The 21019-nt window shown below is 39.8% G+C and overlaps 1 protein-coding gene across 1 annotated transcript; it reads right to left on the bottom strand.

Annotated features, from left to right (window-relative positions):
* Positions 1–4101: 4101 nt before the first annotated feature.
* On the bottom strand, positions 4102–5925 carry LOC113766488. Its single transcript, XM_027310676.1, has one exon. It carries the CDS (start codon positions 5923–5925, stop codon positions 4102–4104), a length of 1824 nt encoding a protein of 607 aa, XP_027166477.1.
* Between the last annotated feature and the right edge of the window lie 15094 nt (positions 5926–21019).

The following is a 21019-nucleotide window of genomic DNA, read 5'->3' as shown; positions in this document are numbered from 1 at the left end:
AAACACTAAACAAAATGGCCATTTTTTAATTTTCAATTTTTCTCTTTTCATCATTTTCTTTCTCTCAAAATAACTTAATAAAAATAACTAAAGTGCCCAAAGATTGAATTTAAAGAAATAAACATATTTTGGTGAACAATTTTTCCTTTTTTCCTTTTTCCTCTTTTTTTCATTTTTCCAATCCAACTAAAGCCTATTTTTGAATTTTTCTTCTTTTCCTCTTTTTCTTTAATTTCTTTTTTCTCCTTTTTATGATTTTGCATTTTCATTTTTCTTTCAAGAAAGCAAAAAAAACAAAATGACTAAAATGATTTTTCTTTTCTTTCTAAAAACTCTATAAACTTAAAAACTAAAAAAAAAAAAACTAAAAACTAAAAACTAAAATCTAAAACTTAAAAGTGATTAAAAACCTAAAATGACAAAATAAAAATGAATAGACAAACTAAAAGGGCAAAATGAATAAAACTAAAATAAAATAACAACTAGAAATGCAAAACACACAACAATGAACTAAATGCAAGCGATCTAAAATAAAAATCATGAAATAGATGCCACATACAAATTATTCAAAATTTGGTGTCTACAGTTTGCCCCTCTTTGTCTGAGTTTTGAAAAAACTCGAGACAAAGAAGTGGACACCAAATACTTACCTGTGTTATTGGGCTGCAAAAGATTCCGACGAACCGGAATTCTAATACGAGACTGACCCGAACATGAAAAAATAAGACGGGACTGACCCGAACAGGAATTTAAACGGGACTGACCCGAACATGAAAAATAAAACGGGACTGACCCGAACAGGAATTTAAACGGGACTGATCCGAACAGAAAAATAAAACGGGATGACCCGAAACAGAAATTAAAATTGGGATAGACCCACGGGATGTTGTGAAGTTGGCGGCACGAAATCCAGGCCCAACGTGATTTTTGGAATGTTGGCGGCACGAAATCCAGGCCCAACTTGATGTTTGTGAGGTTGGCGGCACGAAATCCAGGCCCAACTTGATGTTTGAACGTTGGCGGCACAAAATCCAGGCCCAACAGAATTTTTGGAATGTTGGCGGCACGAAATCCAGGCCCAACATGTTGGCGGCACTTGATTTTTGGAATGTTGGCGGCACGAAATCCAGGCCCAACTTGATTTTTTGTGAGGTTGGCGGCACGAAATCCAGGCCCAACTTGATGTTTGGAACGTTGGCGGCACAAAATCCAGGCCCAACAGAATTTTTGGAATGTTGGCGGCACGAAATCCAGGCCCAACTTGATTTTTGGAATGTTGGCGGCACAAAATCCAGGCCCAACGTGGTGATGTGAAGTTGGTGGCACGAAAACCAAGCCCAACGTGACATTTGTGATGTTGGCGGCACCTAGTCCAGGCCCAACGTGATAAAGTGAAGTTGGTGGCACGAAAACCAAGCCCAACGTGATAAAGTGAAGTTGGTCATGATAAAGTGAAGTTGGTGGCACGAAAACCAAGCCCAACGTGATAAAGTGAAGTTGGTGGCAACCAAGCCCAACATGACATAACCTAGTCCAGGAAGATTGGTGTGATTGGTGGCACGAAAACCAAGCCCAACGTGATAAAGTGAAGTTGGTGGCACGAAAACCAAGCCCAACGTGATAGAGTGATGTTGGCGGCACGAAACTCAGGCCCAACGGGATTTGGTGAATGGTCAGTGAGATAAGACCCAGTCCTGCCATCCAATTGGTCAAGAAATTGAATTTGATTTGTCAAGAAGCAAGAAATTAAATTTGACTTTCCAAGAGACAAGAATTTGAACTTGATTTTTGATTTTTGACTTTTGAATTTTTCGGATTTTTGAAAATTTTTCGAATTTTCGAATTTTTGATATACGGGAGAATCTTTTCAAAAAATGATTTGCCCAAAATTCAATTATTGTGTCACCGATCCTTCGATCTGCTTTATGATATTATTATTTTTCCCTCAAAACTTTGACTCAGCCCTTTTCCTCAGTTCAAATCATGAATATGCAGTTCTTGGACGACATCTCACAGTTCAAAATTTGCCCCAGTTGCGGTATTTGAAATGAGCATGGACCTGCAAAAGAAGTAAGCAAGTAACGCCACCACCATCCGATCAATTCCTCCTTCAAGAAATGTGTAAACATGAGTGCTTCGATGTTTTCCCCTTGATATTTTGAAAACTCAGCGTTGTTTTTTGTGATCTGATCAAATTCCATTGACTTCCAATGCTAATAAGGCCCTTAGTGTCCAGGGATTTCCGATAAATCAGGGGGGTTGCCATCTAATGAACTCAAAGAGATAAATAAGACCACGAAACTCATGAAAGAATATCTTATTTACACAACAAATGATGAAAATCATTTATTTTTTATTGAAAGAAAATTAATTTTAAAGAAATGAATCTTTAATTCGACAATTTACGCTTGAAAAACCAAAGTATTCCGACTTCAAACAAAATGCCACGCTTGACCCTTTAGACATCATCCGCCCTGAGTTTAATATCGGCAACAGAAAACCACAATGCAAGGAGGAATCTCAAATGAACCGAATCACCAGCTCTCTAATTCAACCTCACTTTTTCTCATGAAACTCTACCTTAGCGCCCCTTTAGGTTTTCACTAAGGCCATTCCCACTTTTTTTCATTCTTTTTGCTTACTTTTTCTTTCTTTCTTTTCTCTTCTTCTTCTCTTTTCCTTTTCTTTTCACAGGTCCCCTTTTCGGATTTTCACCTGATGAACAAATCCTGCCAATAGCTTTTACCAACTCAAAAAATGTGTTTTAAGAAATAATGGCATCAGTGCGACAACCCCTTCCCTTACAATATGAGTGAAGGCGTATTGACATCATTTGCCATGTGACTTAGAAAATTTCCTTAAAAGAGGTAATGCCAAGAACGGAAGCCAGGACTTTTTGGCTTTTGTAATGGGGTCTGGTGAGGTGCTAGGAAAGGTTAAGGCTTGAAGGCAGACTTCAAAAAGTAGTTCAAAAGATCTGAGATCGCATTTTCGTGTTAACCCTATTTTAGGGTTAAACCAAAACTTGCCCCAGTCTATTTTCAACTGAGATTCTCTTTCTTTCACTTTCTTTTCTCTTTTTTCTTTCACCCATCTTTCAAAATTTTGAAAATTTTCCCCAGTTTATTTTTAACTGAGGCATTCTTTTGTTCATTTCCTTTTCTTTCGACTTTCTTTCAAAAGTTGAATTTACCCCAATGTGGGGTTTTCTCTCTTTTCCTTTCCTTTCAAACTAAATTTGCCCCAGTGTGGGGTTTGCGATTCTCAGAGGTTGTCAAATGAAATGATCTATTCTCCAGGCTCAAAAGGGATAACTAGGGATATAATGTCTTAATGGGAAAAGAAGAGGGCCTGACTCTCATTCCATTCTTCACATTAACTCTAAAAGAAAACTTTCATTTATCAGATGAAAATTTCTTACACATCTCCGAATTGATTGATTGAGGGAACAAGTGCTCCACCAGGCGATACCCTTTTGATGATAAGAGCACCATACCCATTTGCGGCAAACTCTCCTTTTGGCTTCATTTTGTACTGACGAAACTCACCTTAATGCTTTGTCTTCTCGCCTGAATGATCCTGATTTGACCCTTTAAGAGTAATCACGGACCAATCCTTTCGATCATATTGACCATGATGGACAGTGTTTAACTGCTTCTTATTTCTAATCTCGATCCTGATTCTGCTTGAACTTCTTCTCTTTTTTTTTCATTCAGGCTTCTTTGAAACATTTTCGAATGTCTCTTCCCCTACTCCTTTCATTTGGAAATTCAAATTCACATTCGTGAGATCGCTGCCATCAAATTTCTGAACAGTGATATCCAAAGGGTCAGACGATTTTATTCTGGGCCATCTGAAAAGAATGTGTAAGTCACAATATATAAAACTGTACATTTTATTGAATTTCCAGACAAAACCAAACTTATGAAACGTGTCTTTGGCAGTCACTTGATTGAAAACTATTTACTAAAAAAAACATAGTTAAACGAAAGACACATGTATGAATGATTTTCATTGGTTTTAACCAAAACAACTCCCCAAATTTATCGAAATTCCCTTCAAGGGAGAGGAATCTCACTAATTCAGCCCATTCCAGGATTCTCAAATTTCTTCATTGGGGTTGGATGCCTCAAAGGCGTCCTTGTGTTCGGGAAAGGAATTTGTACTTATGCTCTGTCCCTGTTCACCCTTTTTCCTTAGCAATATCTCTCCGAATTCGATCATATCCTGGATTTCATGTTTCAATGCCCGACAATCATTGGTGGAGTGCCCGGGAGCTCCAGAATGATAAGCGCAGACCGCTTGAGGGTCATAGTCAGAAGGAAAGCGATTGGAATAGATTTTAGGAGGTATAACACCAATTTTCCCAACAGCTTTCAATTGCTCATATAATTGGTCAACAGGCCGACCTAGATTGGTGAAGGTTCGGTTTGATGTTGAATTTTGGGTGTCACTGATTTGTTGGTAGTAGTAATTTGGGCTAGGGGGTGGAATAGGTCTTGGGTTAAAAGGAGGGCGAGGTCTAGTTTGGAGACTTGGTTGAGGATTTTGAAAGGGTGGTGTGAGTACATTTGGATAATTTGGTCGAGGTTGAGAATGGTTAATAGTAGTATGATGGATAGGACGGAAGTTTGGGTAGTATGGATAGGGTGATGAATAAGCAAGGCGGTTTGAAAATCTAGGTCTGGCCGAGGGGCCCTGATTCCCAACAAAAGCAGTTTCCTCTTCTTTTCCCTTAGATTGGGATTTTTTCCCACTGTCATTCTGGCCTTGCAGAGCCTCTAGTTGCATCTTCAATGTTGACACATTAATAATTTTTCCGGCCTTCACAAACTCATCAAATTCTTCCAATTTATTGACAATTTCGGCAAAGGAACACCCGGTCATTCGAAAAATTTCCTCAAAGTAAGGCGGGTCATGAGCTTTGATGAACGTGCGAACAATCTCGTTTTCAGTCATAGGAGGCTCCACCTTGGCGGCCAATTTCCTCCATCTCTTCGCGTACGTCTTGTGGTCCTCAGATGGTTTTCTTTTAGTCCCCTCAAGTGTGGCCCTCGTTGGAGCGAGCTCGCAATTGTATTCGTATTGCCTCATAAAAGCAGTTGACAAATCCATCCAAGATCTCATATCCTCAGGCTTCAAATTGGAATACCAATCCAACGCGTCACCTTCTAAGCTTTCAGGAAACAAACGAACTGGTAGATTCTCGTCATCTATTGGCTTGCCCAACTTGTTGGCAAACATTCGGAGGTGCGTCTTGGGGTTGCCCGTTCCATCATACTTGCTAAACTTGGGTGTTTTGAAACCCATGGGCAATTGCATATCCGGAAATAGGCACAACTCGTTGTAGTCCAACCCTCCTTGTTTGTTCAAGCCTTGGCTTTTCCTTATGAAATCCTCAAACCGATCCAATCGCTTTAGCAAATTCTTATCCACTGGTGCGGATGACTCCCCGGCTTCAATTTTCCCTTGAGCAGTGGTATCTAGGGTGAACGGCTCAGCGGTGGGGTAATAATAAGGTCCCCGTGGCTCGAATGGCATGCTCATAGTAATTGGCGGATAATTTTGGGGAATTTGGACATGAGGAGGGTTTGTTTGGATGTGAGGTACATAAGCAGGTTGCGGGCCATGAGTGGAATAAGTAAAGGCTTCCTCAGGTGGGTTTATGACTTGTGAAGTAACAAAGGTTTGAGTATAAGGTAAAAATATGGGTTGAGGTCCAGATTGGCCAGGAGGTAAGGGCTCATGTTGTTCATCGCTAGCACCACTAGCTACCAATTGATCGATTACGCGCCGTTGGGCCATCATTTCAACGCTCAGCTCATTAAATCGGTTTAGAACTTCGCTCAGTTGAGCTCCCATACTTGCCAAGTCAGTCGGTGATGTGGTGGCGGGCCTATCAGACGATTCTGGATGGGTACTCATGTTTACACTATCTCTTGAAGCTCAGCTACGCGATCGGGTGATAATGGGGCTTTTTCGGGTAGCTATATACTACCTGAGAATGTAGGAAAACCCTTATTAGATGCCCTTCTTGATTGACTGTTGTCAAAAAGAAAAGAAAAAGGAAACGAAAAGGACAGGAGTTAGTAAAAATTAAAATAATTGGGATGCATGTCCTATGGGGGAACCCTTTTGTGCCAAGGGTAGGCCTAGCATGAAAATGCAATCCTCCAGAGCAGGCACTATACAATACCTGATTGATCCAATCAGCTTATGGAGTGAAAAATAATTTGAAAAATTTGGCCATTGGAATGAGAAGAGACGTTTGTCAAAATGAGGACCTCGTCCGAAGGGATTGAGCACTTTTGATCGATACAAGAACTTGCAAAAACGCACGAGTTTGACCTTGACGAACTTCCTATCAAAGAGATTGGAATTCGTTTTTGACAACTTTTCTCAGTGAAGTACGGGTCAAAACTCCAACTGATCAAATGGCTGGATGTAATGGATGTTTTTCTCAAAATCGACTAGGTTTTCCATTTTGAAATTCGACATTGAAATCCTAATTGGTCAAATGAAATTGATAATTTATTAAAAATCGACCGGATTACCCTAAAAAAGGAAACAGGTCGAATGAATCGAAATTTAACTTATCCAAAATTAATCAGATCACCCTAAAAAGGGTAAATTGATCAAATAGATTGAACGAAACTTGATTTATTCAAAATCGGCTCAGTTGCCCTAAAAATGGGTAAATTGGTCAAATGAATGAAATTGAATTAGTGATTGATTCAAAAATCGGCCGAATGACCCCAAAAAGGGTAAATCGGTCAAATGAATTGACGATTTATTCAAAATCGACCAGGTGACCCTAAAAAGGGTACATTGGTCAAATGAATTGATGATTTATTGAATGAATTGGAAAAATGGATTGGTTGAATTGTCCAACCATTGGTTATTTCAAAATTATTGAGATGCATTAGTCTATGACCTTCTAAAAATCAAATTTTGGCCTCAATTTATTTATCGTCTCAATAGGAGGAATCATTTGTGAATTTCTTCAAATTAATGTCCTTCACGCAAGGGATTTTTACCAATTTTGATAAAATGGCCAAAAAGTGATTATTAGATGCTCATATTCCAAAGATCACTCTATGAAAATGATCGGATCCTACCTTACCTTGTGCACTACCCCTTTGGATGGTACAAAATGTAAACGTGCAAGTCTCACTGGATTAAGTATCCGAGACACAAGGTGGCTTATTCCTAAACACGGGATTCCCTATGTGGCATTCCCTTTCTATGGTTTATGCATGATGCCATTTTATTAAAGCAGTAAAACATGCAATTTGAAATGAAATCATGACCTAAAAGGACCTTTTATACGCCAAGGTAGGCCTATAATGCTATGCAATTATTAATCTATGAATGCAATATACCAAAATCTTTAAACGTGCAATAACCTATCTATAAGGGTAGGTTCTAAAAGAAGGTCATGCCAGACCTCTTATTTGCTAGGGTTTGTGAATGCAATGGGGACACAAAATCAAGAAAGGTTAGTTCAGCCAGATAAATACACATAACACATTGTAGCAACGAAATCAATACAAAGAAATAAAGCAATAAAAGGGAAAAAGGGGTTGGACCCCTCCCCTCGTGAATAGTGTCCCTAATAGGGTAAGGCAGACGCTACCCTAGGTAAAACTATCATGGATGCATGAGGTTGGGGCTCACTAATGCAGCTAGACTCGATAGGTTTTAGGTCCCCGAGCCTTCAGACTTGGAAACCAAGGGTCATCAATCCCAAGGTTCTTTGTCGGTGGCTCGAGCGATTCCCCAGACATTGCTACGCACACGTCGTGTCACGGCTACATGTCTGAGTGAATCTATCAAAAAATCCTCAACCTTCAACTAAAAGCTAAAGGCTATGACCCAAAGCTTAAAGCGGAAGATCGAGTGACCCCTCGGATCATGCTACGCACACGTCGTGTCGCGATCACATGTCCAAGTGGGTCGCCTAAAATCCTAATAGGGTGGAGTGGCGTGACAAGCCACTAAAAGAAAAATAATGAGGGGTAAAAATAATTAAAGCGTATGCGCGTATGCTAGTGCTCGTTTGGAGGGGAGGGATCAAGAACCAACGCGAGGCTCTAGGGTACATCCCCCACCCAAATGCAATGCAAAGCGCGAGATACATACATCCAATCAACCAAACATACACACGTGAGTGAGGGAATAGTTTGATACGCGCGCGAGGCGAAAAAGTCCTAAAATAGAAAATGCAACCCTAATATCCAAATGCAATGCATAAAAAGGGTAGAAAAAGGAAACGAATGGTTAAGTCAAAATGCTTGGACCCACTTAGGAAGTCCCCAGTGGAGTCGCCAACTGTCGCGCCCCACTTTTTGATAGTGTGAATGAGTGATGATGTGTGCGTGGTGTGAGATGTGAGTGGTGTAATGGAATGTGAACGTGTGTAAATGAAAAGTAAAAGGCCATGGGACTTGATAATGCGACGGTTTGGCCATATAAAGTTCAAAAAGGGTTTTTTGTATCAAAAATGGAGTCGCCACTTGGTATAGGGTTAGGGTGTACCAAGTCACCCAAAAAATGGTTTTTTTGTTTTTGAATAAAAAAAAGTAAATAAACCCTTTTAAAGAACTTTTGGGTCTACGTAACCAAAAAGAGGGATCGGGGGTCACATTTGACGAAGGGGAAGGCAAGGATAAAAATCCAAGGCACCCCTTCGACCTAGCCAAGGCTAGTTGCGTGACTTAAACCAATTTTTCCTAATTTTTCTACCCAAGGTATGTATCGTGTGTTGGATATGTCTATATGAATGCAAAAACCTAGACCTAGGGGGACATGGGGGAAATTTCTCTTCAAAGGTTGAGCGGTGCCAATCACATTAATTGTGAAGCCCAATAATGATCCTTTGGAGAGGTCACACGTAATCCTAAATGACGTAAAATGAGTGGAATGCATGCCATGTGAAAGTGTGAGTTTGTGTGAAGTGAAAAAAATGATAAAAGTAATAAGATATAAGTGGAGGTGTGCAAATGTCTTTGCAAGGTAAAGTAAGTAAAGAATAATAAGGTGAAAAATGCCATAAGGTGCATGTGTGAAGAGAGAATGTAGAAAGTAGTGTGAAAGTAGTGTGAAGTGAGAATGTGGAAAAAGGGTTAGAATATAAAGTAAGTGTATGTGATAGTGAATGAATAGAATGCATGAATCCTATAGGAATGCATCAAGACGGGAACGGGGAGTCCTAACTTTGTGACTTAATCTTCCCTTTGATTAGAAGGCAAAACTAGCGTGCTAAGGCTATCGAGTAGCCACACTCGCTCGTTTCCCTTATCGAAAGGGGACTCTCAAGCAAATGAGCCCTATAACTAGTATGAGATGCAAAACCTAAAAATGAGGGGAAAAAGGGGTTCGAGGAGCATGCCAATGATAAAACTAAGAAAAATGCATGACATGTAGTGAACATGCAAATATGCACTAACAAAAGGGGATGGCCTATTGGGTCTAGCGTTGGACTAGCCCTGTCTATGAATTCCTAATGAAATAATGAGCCACAACTAGCATTGGACTAGTGTGGTGACGTACATTCATCCATCACATTCATTCATGGCTATGGAAAGCGATTAGACATGCCAAACACCCATAAACACATAGCACATAACAATTAGCATGCTCGACTAAATGCAAGGCCTTAACAAAGCAAATTAACACGTAGCAACTAAGCATGCAAGACACATGAGGCAATTAAAGCCCTAACTATTACATTTGCTAGCTAGGCACACGTCTTCGATAGGTCTTCATTGAATGCTCCTCCAAGCCCTATCTATTACAAGCCAAGAGGTGTACACATACCCCATAATGAGACTTAAATAAAATTGCTCGCCAAGCCCTATCTATTACAAGCCAAGAGGTGTGCACATACCCCATAAAACTTAAATAAAAGTAAAAGCAAGTGAATGCATGCAAGGAGGTAAGGAAAGCGGAGTAGGCATGCATTTCTCACGTAGCACGTTGGTTCACATAGGAGAGACAAAAAAGATAAAAGAAGTGGTACCTCCCTTGAGTTGGAGCTCTAACGTAGTGGAGTTACTAATGTACCCTCCAAAATAATAAGAGGGTCAAGGTACCAATTTATTTGGGAAAAATTAAAGAAAATAGGCAAACACAAACTCATGTAGACATAAGGTTCACAAAATCATGCATTAAGTGCCACTTAAACAAATGAAAACAAACAAGCAATCGAGTTGAAAAATTGAGGCTACCAAGGACTCAAATGCGAACATTAACCAAACACTCAAGCTTATCAAACACTTCTAGGCACTTCAAAATCCAAAGGCAAAGATAAAGTCAAGTAATGGCTTGAAATCCAACTATTCTAAGATCTATTTGCAAAAATTAGAACTTAGTTGAGTCTTGGTAATATTGCTGCCAAATTTCAGGGATCCAATTGATTGATTTTCAAAGCTTATGGGCCTTAGAAGGATTAGATAGAAGCCAAGGGGTTGGAGTGCAATTTTTTAAAAGCATTTACATGCATGCTACGTAGAAGCTTGAAATTCTGCAACTAAAACAACAAAGGCTGCTTCCTTGTATGCACAAAGCTTCGGCAATGTCTAGCAACAACTACACCCAATTCATCATACAAACAAGTTCATCAAAACAGAAATTATTGACCCAAATCAACATGACAATTTGTTTGCAAGATTAAGATGGCAAATCCAAGTTGATGACCGCCCAAGATAAAGAAAAACAGCAAGACAGCATGCCGCAAGAATTTCTGCAAAGCTAGGAAGCTTTCGGCAACCCATAGTGAATCAGGATTTTTAACCAAGCATCAAAGGCTTTAGAGTAAACAACAGCTAGCCAAACCGCAAGCCCAAATAAGGAAACAAAAAACTCAAGAAAGCTTATCACGCAAATCTGGAAAATCAGAAGCTTTGCTGCAGTTTTCAGCCGCGACTTGTGTCCAGAATTTCTAGTTTATCATGCAAACAGATTCAACAAGGAACCAGAATTCTACCTATCCATCATCAACTAAACACGCAACTTTGTAGCAAGATCGAAAACAGAAAAATGAAGCTAACCAACGAAACATGATAAGTAAACAGCAAAGACAACGATAGGAAGAAAGAAACAAAGTGCCGCAAGTTTTTCTGCAATTTTACCCAGCCGCGGCTTTCCATTTCATCAAGCAAACCAGATTCAGGTAACCCAACAACAAGCTGCTCAACTTTAAAGCTCCAAATAAACAAACAACAATGAAAGAACTGATTGCAACAAAGAAATTCTGAACAATACATTCACATAAAATGGTTTAGTAGCCCGAAAGATCAAATTTTTATCAAGGTTGCTGCTAAGAGGTTTTGATCAACGGAAAAAAAATCTAGTCTTTCCCCTAAAATCCTTGACAACGGAAGCAAGAAAAACAATCCTGACTTCAGGTAAAAATCTAAAACATAGCTTTGATGAATAGCTTGGAAATATACCTTGAAAGACGGATAGAACAAAGACAGCCGATGAAGAAAGTTCCGGCAATCCCTCCTCCTCTCTGCTTTGGTTGCTGCTCCCTTTCTCTTTCAGCCGTAGCCTCTCCCTTTTCTTTTGCTCCCAATCTATCCCAGCTTCACTTTCCACTCTCTTTTTCTTTCAGACCTCAGCCCAGATTTCTCTCCTTTGCTCTCGGTTTTTTAGCCCAGACAAGCTTCCTCTCTTTTTGTTTTCTTCTCCCCCCGACCCTCTCTACCTTGCGGCTGTTCCTCTCTTTCTATTTATGCGGGACCTTTTACCCTAAAACCCCCCAGCCACTTCTTTTGTATTTGCAGCCAAGGGCTGCCCGAAGCCCCTCCTTGCAAGCTGCAAAAAAAAAAAAAACGCAGCTTGCAAGTCGCATATCCGACTCTTCTTTTTTTTTTTTCCAGCTAATTAATCAACTAAACAAAATGGATAAGAATAACAATAATACAAAAAACAACTTAATCCACATTGGATAAAAATAAAAACTAGAAACAACAAAAATGCAACTTTCCATTTTTCATTTTTCTCATTTTTCACCTTTCTTCTTCTTCCTTTTTTTTAAAGAATTATTTGAAACAAAATAATAACAATAACAAAACATTCAATTTGAATCTAAAACAAAACATATTTTCGTGAGTGATTTTTCCTTTTTGATAAATTCTACGCTAACAAACTTTAAAAAAATACAACTAACTAAAAGAAACTAAAAAGTGAACAAAATTTAACGCGACAAATGGAACTAAGAAATAAAAATGAAATCATGCTAAAATTTGGTGTCTACACTCAGCAGGATCGGATTTTATCCGACTGACCTTTATATGTTTGCATATTTCAACTCACAGCAGAATAACTGCAGGTAAGTATTTGGTGTCTATGTCTTTGTCTCGAGTCTTTTCGAAACTCAGACAAAGAGGGGCAAGCTGTAGACACCAAAATTTCATTTATTTTATTCAATTTTAGCTTTATTCTTGTTTTATTTTATTTTATTTTATTTTTATTTTAATATTTAATGTTCATTTTGTTTATTTTTATAAATTAGGTTTATCATTTTTAAGGTATTTTTGCATTAAATTTCTAAAAAAGGAAAAATTCTCACAAAAATTCAAAATTTGTCTTTAAACCTTTTAGATTCACTTTTTTTAAGTTAAATGAAAATTGTGCAATGCTTTTGCTAATTAGGAATTAATATTTTATTGTTCGTTCACCTAAATTGTTTTTGAAAAATATATAATAAATAAAATAAGAACACAAGTGTAATAGGGGGTTATTAGACAAGTGTATTAGGGGAATAGAACCAAGTGGGGCACATGCAATAGGGACAAGTGTTCCTTTATTTCTTTGACAACACAACACCTAGAAGGTGAGGTGTTAGGACACTTGGGAAGCATAGGAAAATTTAAAAAAAAAAACAAAAAGAAAATACAAAAGGAAAGAGATGACGGCTAGGGTTGAAGGGGGAAGCTACGGAACCAGAAAGGAGAGGAACGGAGGAAAAAAAAAAAGAAACTGGGAAAAGAGGAAATGAGAGAAAGAAAGCTACGGGGGAGCAAGACTGAGGGAAAGTAAGGGAGAGGAAGAAAAAGGAAACCAAGGCAAAAGAAAAGAAACCAAGCGAGAGAGGGAGAGAAAAGCTTCGGGGGAGAGGAAACAAAATGTCATGGAGTGCGGAGGATCTGCGAGAAGTTCTTCTAGTTCAGCTTGAAGAAAGATGAAGGCGTGGTCTATGGTACGAGGAAGGCGTGATTGATCAAACCCAAGAAAGAAAAGGCGTGATTCAGGAAACACGTTTTCACTGGCTCAAAACAGAATTATGCTTCTGTTATGAACAAGTGGGGCGGATCATTCTGGAATCCACTTGTCCTCAGCTCATTGGTTAGTTTAGAAGTTAGTTAGCCGGGAAAAACCATAAAAGCAGAAGTAATCTCAGTGATAGGCAAGTTTTTTGTCATCTTCCAATTGTCTGTAAAGAAAGATTGGCTCTGCCAATCTCCCTCTCCTCCCTCTCACGTTTATTCCTTCATTTCTATTCCCCTTCTATCTCTAAATCCATTGTTTCTGTTTTGTATTCATTCATCTAATTCGAATTAAGAAATTGAATTACCAAATCATTACTTTTCCAATTCTATTCCATTTCGTAAGCACTATTTCACTGATTTCTGCAATAAATCAGTCACCATTGCCTTAAACTGGTTCTGTACCATTACAGTGGTATCAGAGCTCAGCTACGAGCCATTGGGATGACTAAGTCACAAGATGAAGCACTGAAGAAGGATCTGTCTGAGCTAGGCAGTGTGGTCAAGGTACTAGAACACAGGCAAGAAGGTACAGAAAGGACCCTTAAAAATCTGGATCAAAAGTATGAGAGTATGATGTCTATGATGGCCCAGATGATGGCCAAGTTGAATGGCAGGGACAAGGATACAGAGAATAGCAGTTCGATAGTAGGTCCCAAGAGAGGAGAAACACAAGGGGAAGGACATGGCAGATCAGATTGGAAGGAGAGCAGATCTTACACCAGGGTGCCTAAAATGGAGCTGCCTAACTTCACAGGAGATAATCCAAGGGAGTGGATCTGTAAGGCTAACAAGTATTTTAAGATCAATGGAGTGGAGGAAAACATGAAGTCTGAGACTGCTGAGTTGTACCTGAGAGACAGGGCTGATACCTGGTTCCATGGAGTATTCAGTGGCAGGGGAATCATTCCATGGACTGAACTTGCCACTGCATTGTGTGGAAGGTTTGGTGAAGGCACGCCAGAGGAGGCCATTGAAGAATTCAATAAACTAAGACAGGAAGGATCTGTTGCAGACTACCTGGAAAAATTTGAGCTGCTCAAAGCACTGGTAATGCCTTCCCTCCCTCATTTGGCTGACTCTTATTACAAAACATGTTTCTTAAGTGGCTTGAAGGAGGAGATAGTTAATATGGTCAAAATGGCCAAGCCCCTAACTCTGGCTGATGCAATAGAAGCAGCTAAGTTACAGGAAAAGAACTTAAGAGCCATGCAAAAAATACACAAGGGTTTACCCAACACCACCCCTACACACAAAACCCCATTCCACACCCCAAGCCATAACCAGGGGAGCTCTGCTACTCCCAGAACCTCAGACAAACACCCCATCAAAAACCATAAATTTCCAAACAGCAACCAGAACCAATTCAGGAGGATCACCCCTAGTGAGTTCAACCTCAGGAGAGAGAAGGGATTGTACTATAAGTGTGCTGAACCCTACACACTTGGCCATGTATGTAAGCAGTCTCACATTCACCTTTTGCTAGGCAATGATGAAAGTGAGTACTCTGCACCTATTGAGGGAGAAAAGGAGACTGAACCTGATGTGTTCTGTGACTACATTGAGGGTAACCTGGAGGAGGAACACATAGAAGTTTCTGTACATGCATTGGCTGGGGGTAGTGAGCATAGGACTATTAAACTGAGGGGGGTAATAAAAGGGAGAACTGTCACTGCATTGATTGACAGTGGAAGTGTCGCGCCCCACTTTTTGATGATGTGTTGTGTGGTGTGTGAGTAGTGGAATGTGAACGTGTGTGAAATGAAAAGTAAAAGGCCATGGGACTTGAGAATGCGACGATTTGGCCATATAAAGTTCAAAAGGGTTTTTGTGTATCAAAAATGGAGTCGCTACTTGGTATAGAGTTAGGGTGTACCAAGTCACCCAAAAAGAAATTTTCTAAAGGAAAGATAGAAAGAAACCCCTTTTGAACGACTCCTAGTCCACGTAAACCAACGAAAAAGGTTCGGGAGTCACATTTGACGAAGGGGAAGGCAAGGATAAAAATCCAAGGCACCCCTTCGACCTAGCCAAGGCTAGTTACGTGATTTAGCCCTACTCTTCCTAACTTTTCTACCAAAAATATGTATTGCATGTTTTGGATTTGACTAGATGAATGCAAAAGGAAATAAAAAAATGCAAACCTAAATTCTAAAATGTCTCTTGTAAGGTTTTTGGTCCCAACCACATGAGTTGTGGCGGCCAATAAAGGAAAACCTTATAGAGGTCGATTAATGCAAATGATGGCTAAAGTGCAAGTGTGCAAGTGTATAAAAAGGTGCACGTGTGAAATTGTATGAAAAATCCAAGTGCTTGTGTGCAAGTGTATGAAAAGGTGCATGTGTGAAATTGTATGAAAAATCCAAGTGTTTGTGTGCAAGTATATGAAATATAGTGATAAGTGCATATAGGTGCAATTAAGTGCAATTTTGTGAAGTAGAAATCAAAATGAACAATAAGGAAAGGAAAAGTGATGAGGAAATGTGAATTAAAAAAATGAGTAAGTGATAAATGAGAATGAATGAACCTAAAGGAATGCATCAGGTCGGGTATGGGAATGACTCCTAACTTTTCGACTTCGATTTTCCCTTTGATTAGAAAGCAAAACTAGCGTGCTAAGGCTATCGAGTAGCCACACTCGCTCGTTTCCCTTATCAGAAGGGGACTCTTCAGGCAAATGTACCCTAACTAGCATGAGATGCAAGACCTAAAGTGAGGGGAAAGGGGAATCGAGGAGCATGCCAGATGATAAAACTAAGGAAAAATGCATGATATGTAGTGAACAGGCAAATAATGCATTAATGAAAAACAAAGGAAAAATCCTATTGGGTCTAGCGTTGGACTAGCCCTTTCTATGAATTCCTACTAGCATTAGACTAGTGGAAACGATAAAAGAAGCCACAACTAGCGTTGGACTAGTGTGGTGACGTACATTCATCCATTCCATTCATCCACACTATGGAAAGCAAGTAGACATACCAAATACTCATAAACACGTAGCACGTAACATTTAGCATGCTCGACTAGATGCAAGAGCCTAATAAAACGAGTAACACTTAACACGTAGGCATGCAACCAAGCTAATGAACCTATTACATTCACTAACTAAAACAAAAGGGGAAGGGGAAAATGGACCAAATTGCTCGCCAAGCCCTATCTATTACAAGCCAAGAGGTGTACACATACCCCATAATGAATAACTTAAATAAAAAGCAAAAGTAAATGAAATAAATGCAAGGAATTGATGAAAGGCAAGGAAAGCGAAGTAGACATGCATATTCACATAACACATAAGATCACATAGGAGAGACAAAAAAAAGGTAAAAGAAGTTGTACCTCCCCCGTGTGTAATGCTAGTAAGGTGAACAAGACTTAATTTGGGCTATAGTCACCGAAGAAAGAGCTAATTTGGGCTAAAACCATCAAAGCAAGAGATTAAGACACCAATTTAATGATAAAAATGCAAATAAGGCAATTTGAATCCACCAAATCATTGAATCTTTCTTCAATTGCAACTTAAAATGGTCAAGTAATGCATAATTTCCAAGCAAAAGTGAATCATTGATCAAGTTTCTAAAATAACAAAAAATGACTAGGGACCCAATAACAACCACTAACCAATCAATCAAGGTCAATTGAAACATTTTAGGAACTTTGAAGGTCCAAGAGCAAGAAAAGGTCAAGTAATGGTTCAAGTTGTAATTAAATTAGGATCTAATTGCAGGTGATTGGAATGTAATTGGGCCACAGTGCAATAAAGGGAGACCTGGAGGGTTGGAATGCAATTTTTCTTTGTAACATGCCTGCAGATTCCATGCAACCACGTAGAAAACTTGAGTTTCTGTAACAAACTTGATGCACTTTCATAATTTCCAGCCAAGCAATGAAGCGCCTAATCTGAATTGCTGGGCCAAAGCAAAAGTTTCTGCTGCGTTTTCGTTCGGTGCAGTGGAGGCAGAGCAGCTCCTTTGTCGCCAAATTTGACACCCTTCCAGTTGTTTTTCGTTCAAGATGTCTCAACAGAAATTGTTCCTTCCATGATGTAGTTTACCCAGAAACCGAGATCTCTCCCTGAGGAGCCCTGGGGAATCAGAATGAAGCGGGGAAGTTGGCTGAAACGAAGCCAAGAAAATTTCGTCGCAGCGGCATGCGGCAGGGACAAGCTCGCGACTGGAGCTTCGATTCAAGGGTTTCAGTGGTTTTTTCCAGAAATGTTCAACACTAAATCTCCTCCCCAAATGACGTAGATTATTCAAAAATTTAAATCACCTCAAACAAAGCTATAGCCAAAGAGAAAAATGCATCCGAGGGAGGCTAAAAGGTCAGCCTTTTCCTGTCGGAAAATCTTCTGTAAAGCTCCCTTTTTCCGTTCCTTTTCCTGTTTTCTGATCTCTCTACCCAGCCGCCTGTTTCAGCCGTCATTCCCTCTGCTTGCCGTAGCTCTCTTCTCAAGCCCGTCAACCCCAGCTCTCTCTTTAGTCTTTATCTCACACTCTCTCTCGGCTGCAGTTTTCTCTATTCCTTCAACCTCCCCCCAGCCGTCACCAAAAAGCCCTCTCTCGGTTTTCTCTTTTAGAAACTCTTCGTAGCCTCTCTGTTTTTTCTCTCCTCGATCCTCTATTCTCTCAAACTCTCTTTCCGTTTTTTTTCTCTTCTCCCCTTTGCGGCTGCTGGTTTGTTTTCTTTTTATACCAGAATCTCCAACCCTAAAACCCTTAGCAACTTCTTCTGTATTTGCATCCAAGGGGCTGCCCAGTCTTTTCCTGCAAGCTGCGACAAAACGCAGCTTGCATGCCGCAAACCTCTCTTTTTTTTTTTTTTTTTTTTTTAAAAAAAAAAAATAAAACAAAAATGATAATAATAAAAAGAAATGACAAAAACAATTTAATTAACATTGGATAATAAATAAACTAGAAATAACAAAGTGCAAATTCATTTCTTTTTCATTCATTTTCATTTTTCTCTTTTTTTTTCTTTTCTTTTTTTTTCCAAAATAACTTAACAAAAATAAATAAAATGCCAAAAGATTAAATTTAAAAGAAATAAACATATTTTGTGAGCAATTTTTTTCTTTTTCCTTTTTTTCCATTTTTCCATTTTTCATTTTTCTTTTCATTTTTAAATAATGAAACTAAATCCAAAACAACTAAAACATATTTTTTTGAACACTTTTCTTTTTCCTTTGAGAAATTCTACGCTAAAATGGCTAAAATAACTAAAACTAAAAGTAAATAAAACTAATTGTGACAAATAAAAATACAACAAATAAAAAATGAATAGTAAATAAATAAATAATAAAACACCAAAAATTTGGTGTCTACAGGAAGTACCCACTGTTTCTTGGATGAACAACTGGCCAAAAGCCTGGGACTAATCAGCAGTGGACCTTCCCTAGTGGTCAAGGTAGCTAATGGAGAAAGGATACAGTCCAGGAGTCTAGTTAAGCCAGTAATATGGAAAATGCAGGGTTATGAGTTTCAGCACCAGTTCAATGCCTTGAAGTTGGGTGGATGTGATATGGTATTAGGAGTGGACTGGCTTGCCAGGTTCAGTCCCATGGAGTTTGACTTCAAGGGATTGAGTGTGAGGTTCAAAAAAGGGAAACAACAAGTGGAGTTGAAGGGAGAGGGTCACCAGGTGCAATTAAAACTGATAAAAGGGAGTAGACTGCACAAGTGGGCTAGGAAACAAACCTATGGGATCTTGGCTCAGTTAAAAGCAGTAACTGAGGAGGTACCAGAAACTGAAGCCATGCCCCCAGAAATGGAAAGGGTACTGCAGGAATTTGAGGATATATTCAGGAAACCCCAGGGACTACCCCCTGAAAGGAGTCAGGATCATTCTATCACCCTTAAAGAAGGATCCAAGCCCTTCCAGATAAGGCCTTACAGATGTCCCTACGTCCAAAAGACTGAAATTGAGAAACTGGTGCAGGAAACGTTGGGAAATGGCATCATTCAGCTCAGTAACAGCCCTTTTGCATCCCCTGTCCTGCTTGTTAAAAAAAAGGATGGTACCTGGAGGTTCTGTGTAGACTATAGACAATTGAATGAGCTCACAGTCAAGAGCAAATACCCAATACCCCTTATTGATGAGCTCCTGGATGAGTTGAATGGGTCCAAATACTTCACCAAGATAGACCTGAGAGCAGGGTATTTCCAAATTAGAGTCAAGACTGAGGACATACCCAAGACTGCATTTAGAACCCATCAGGGACTCTATGAGTTCAAGGTGATGCCATTTGGGCTGACCAATGCCCCTGCTACTTTCCAAGGCTTAATGAACTATGTGTTCCAAAAACAGCTGAGGAAGTCAGTACTAGTATTCTTTGATGACATCCTAGTATATAGCTCAAGTTTACAGGAGCACCTGAAGCATGTGGCAGAAGTTCTGGATATCCTCAGGAGGCACCAGCTGTATGCCAAGAGTAGCAAATGTGCTTTTGCTCAGGCACAGGTGGAATACTTGGGGCACATTATCTCAGAAGAGGGGGTGAAGGCTGACCCTGGGAAGATTGAAAGGATGGTAAAATGGCCTAGACCAGAGAATGTTAAACAGCTGAGGGGATTCCTAGGCCTAACTGGATATTATAGAAGGTTTGTCAGAGGGTATGGCAGTATAGCCAAGCCTTTGACTGCACTATTAAAGAAGGACAGTTTCCAGTGGGGAGGAGAAGCGGAGCAAGCCTTTCAGAGGCTCAAAGGGGCCATGAGTGACACTCCTGTATTGGCCTTACCTGATTTCAACCAACCTTTTGTGGTGGAGACTGATGCCTGCTACAATGGTATAGGGGCAGTCCTCATGCAGAAAAGGAAACCAATAGCTTACATCAGTCAGGGGTTGGGGCCAAAGAATATGGGGTTATCCATCTACGAGAAGAAGCTGTTGGCTCTTGTCACAGCAGTCACCAAGTGGAGACACTACTTGGAGGGTCAACATTTCATCATTAACACAGATCATCAGAGTTTGAAGTACCTATTGGAACAAAGAATTACCACCCCCCTGCAGCAGAGATGGCTAACTAAACTCATGGGGTTGAGCTATGAGATTCACTACAGGAAGGGTAAAGAGAATGTGGTAGCAGATGCCTTGTCTAGGAGAGGTGATCAAGGGGTGGAGTGTACTGCAATAACTACCATAGTACCTGAGTGGATCAAAGAAGTGATTAGCAGCTATCAAGGAGATGATTGGGCACAAAATAGCATCAGAGAGGTATTGCTGAAACCAGATCAATTTTCCAACCTCAGCTACCAAAATGGTGTGCTGAAGTTCAAAGGAAGGGTAGCTGTGGGGTCTGGTGGAGAGATTAGAAGGAAACTGATCAGCACTCTACATGACTCACAGTTAAGGGGGCATTCTGGCATACAAGCTAGCTTCCTGAGGGCCAAGCAACTGTTCTACTGGCCAGGTATGTACAAAGACATTAAGACAGCAATTTTGGAGTGTGATGTCTGCAGGAAATGTAAGGATGAGCATGTGTCATATCCAGGGTTACTGCAGCCTCTGCCAGTTCCACAGTCTCCCTGGAGCCATGTCACCATGGACTTCATTGAAGGGTTGCCTAACTCTGAGGGGAGAGATACCATCATGGTAGTCGTAGATAGGTATACCAAGTATGCTCATTTCCTGAGTATATCACACCCTTTTGATGCCCCCAAAATTGCTAGAATATTACTAGATGGGGTAGTCAAGTTACATGGAATACCCCAAAGCATGCTTTCAGACAGGGATAGGATCTTCACCAG

This window comes from Coffea eugenioides, chromosome 3, assembly GCF_003713205.1.
Source record: "Coffea eugenioides isolate CCC68of chromosome 3, Ceug_1.0, whole genome shotgun sequence".
Classification (NCBI taxonomy): Eukaryota; Viridiplantae; Streptophyta; class Magnoliopsida; order Gentianales; family Rubiaceae; genus Coffea; species Coffea eugenioides.
The sequence above is the reverse complement of the archived record's forward strand: the minus strand, read 5'-3'. Positions and strand labels throughout refer to the sequence as shown.

Bases quoted from the DNA above. Each gene is read 5' to 3' on its own strand.
- LOC113766488 (XM_027310676.1), bottom strand. From the start codon at position 5,925: ATGAGTACCCATCCAGAATCGTCTGATAGGCCCGCCACCACATCACCG.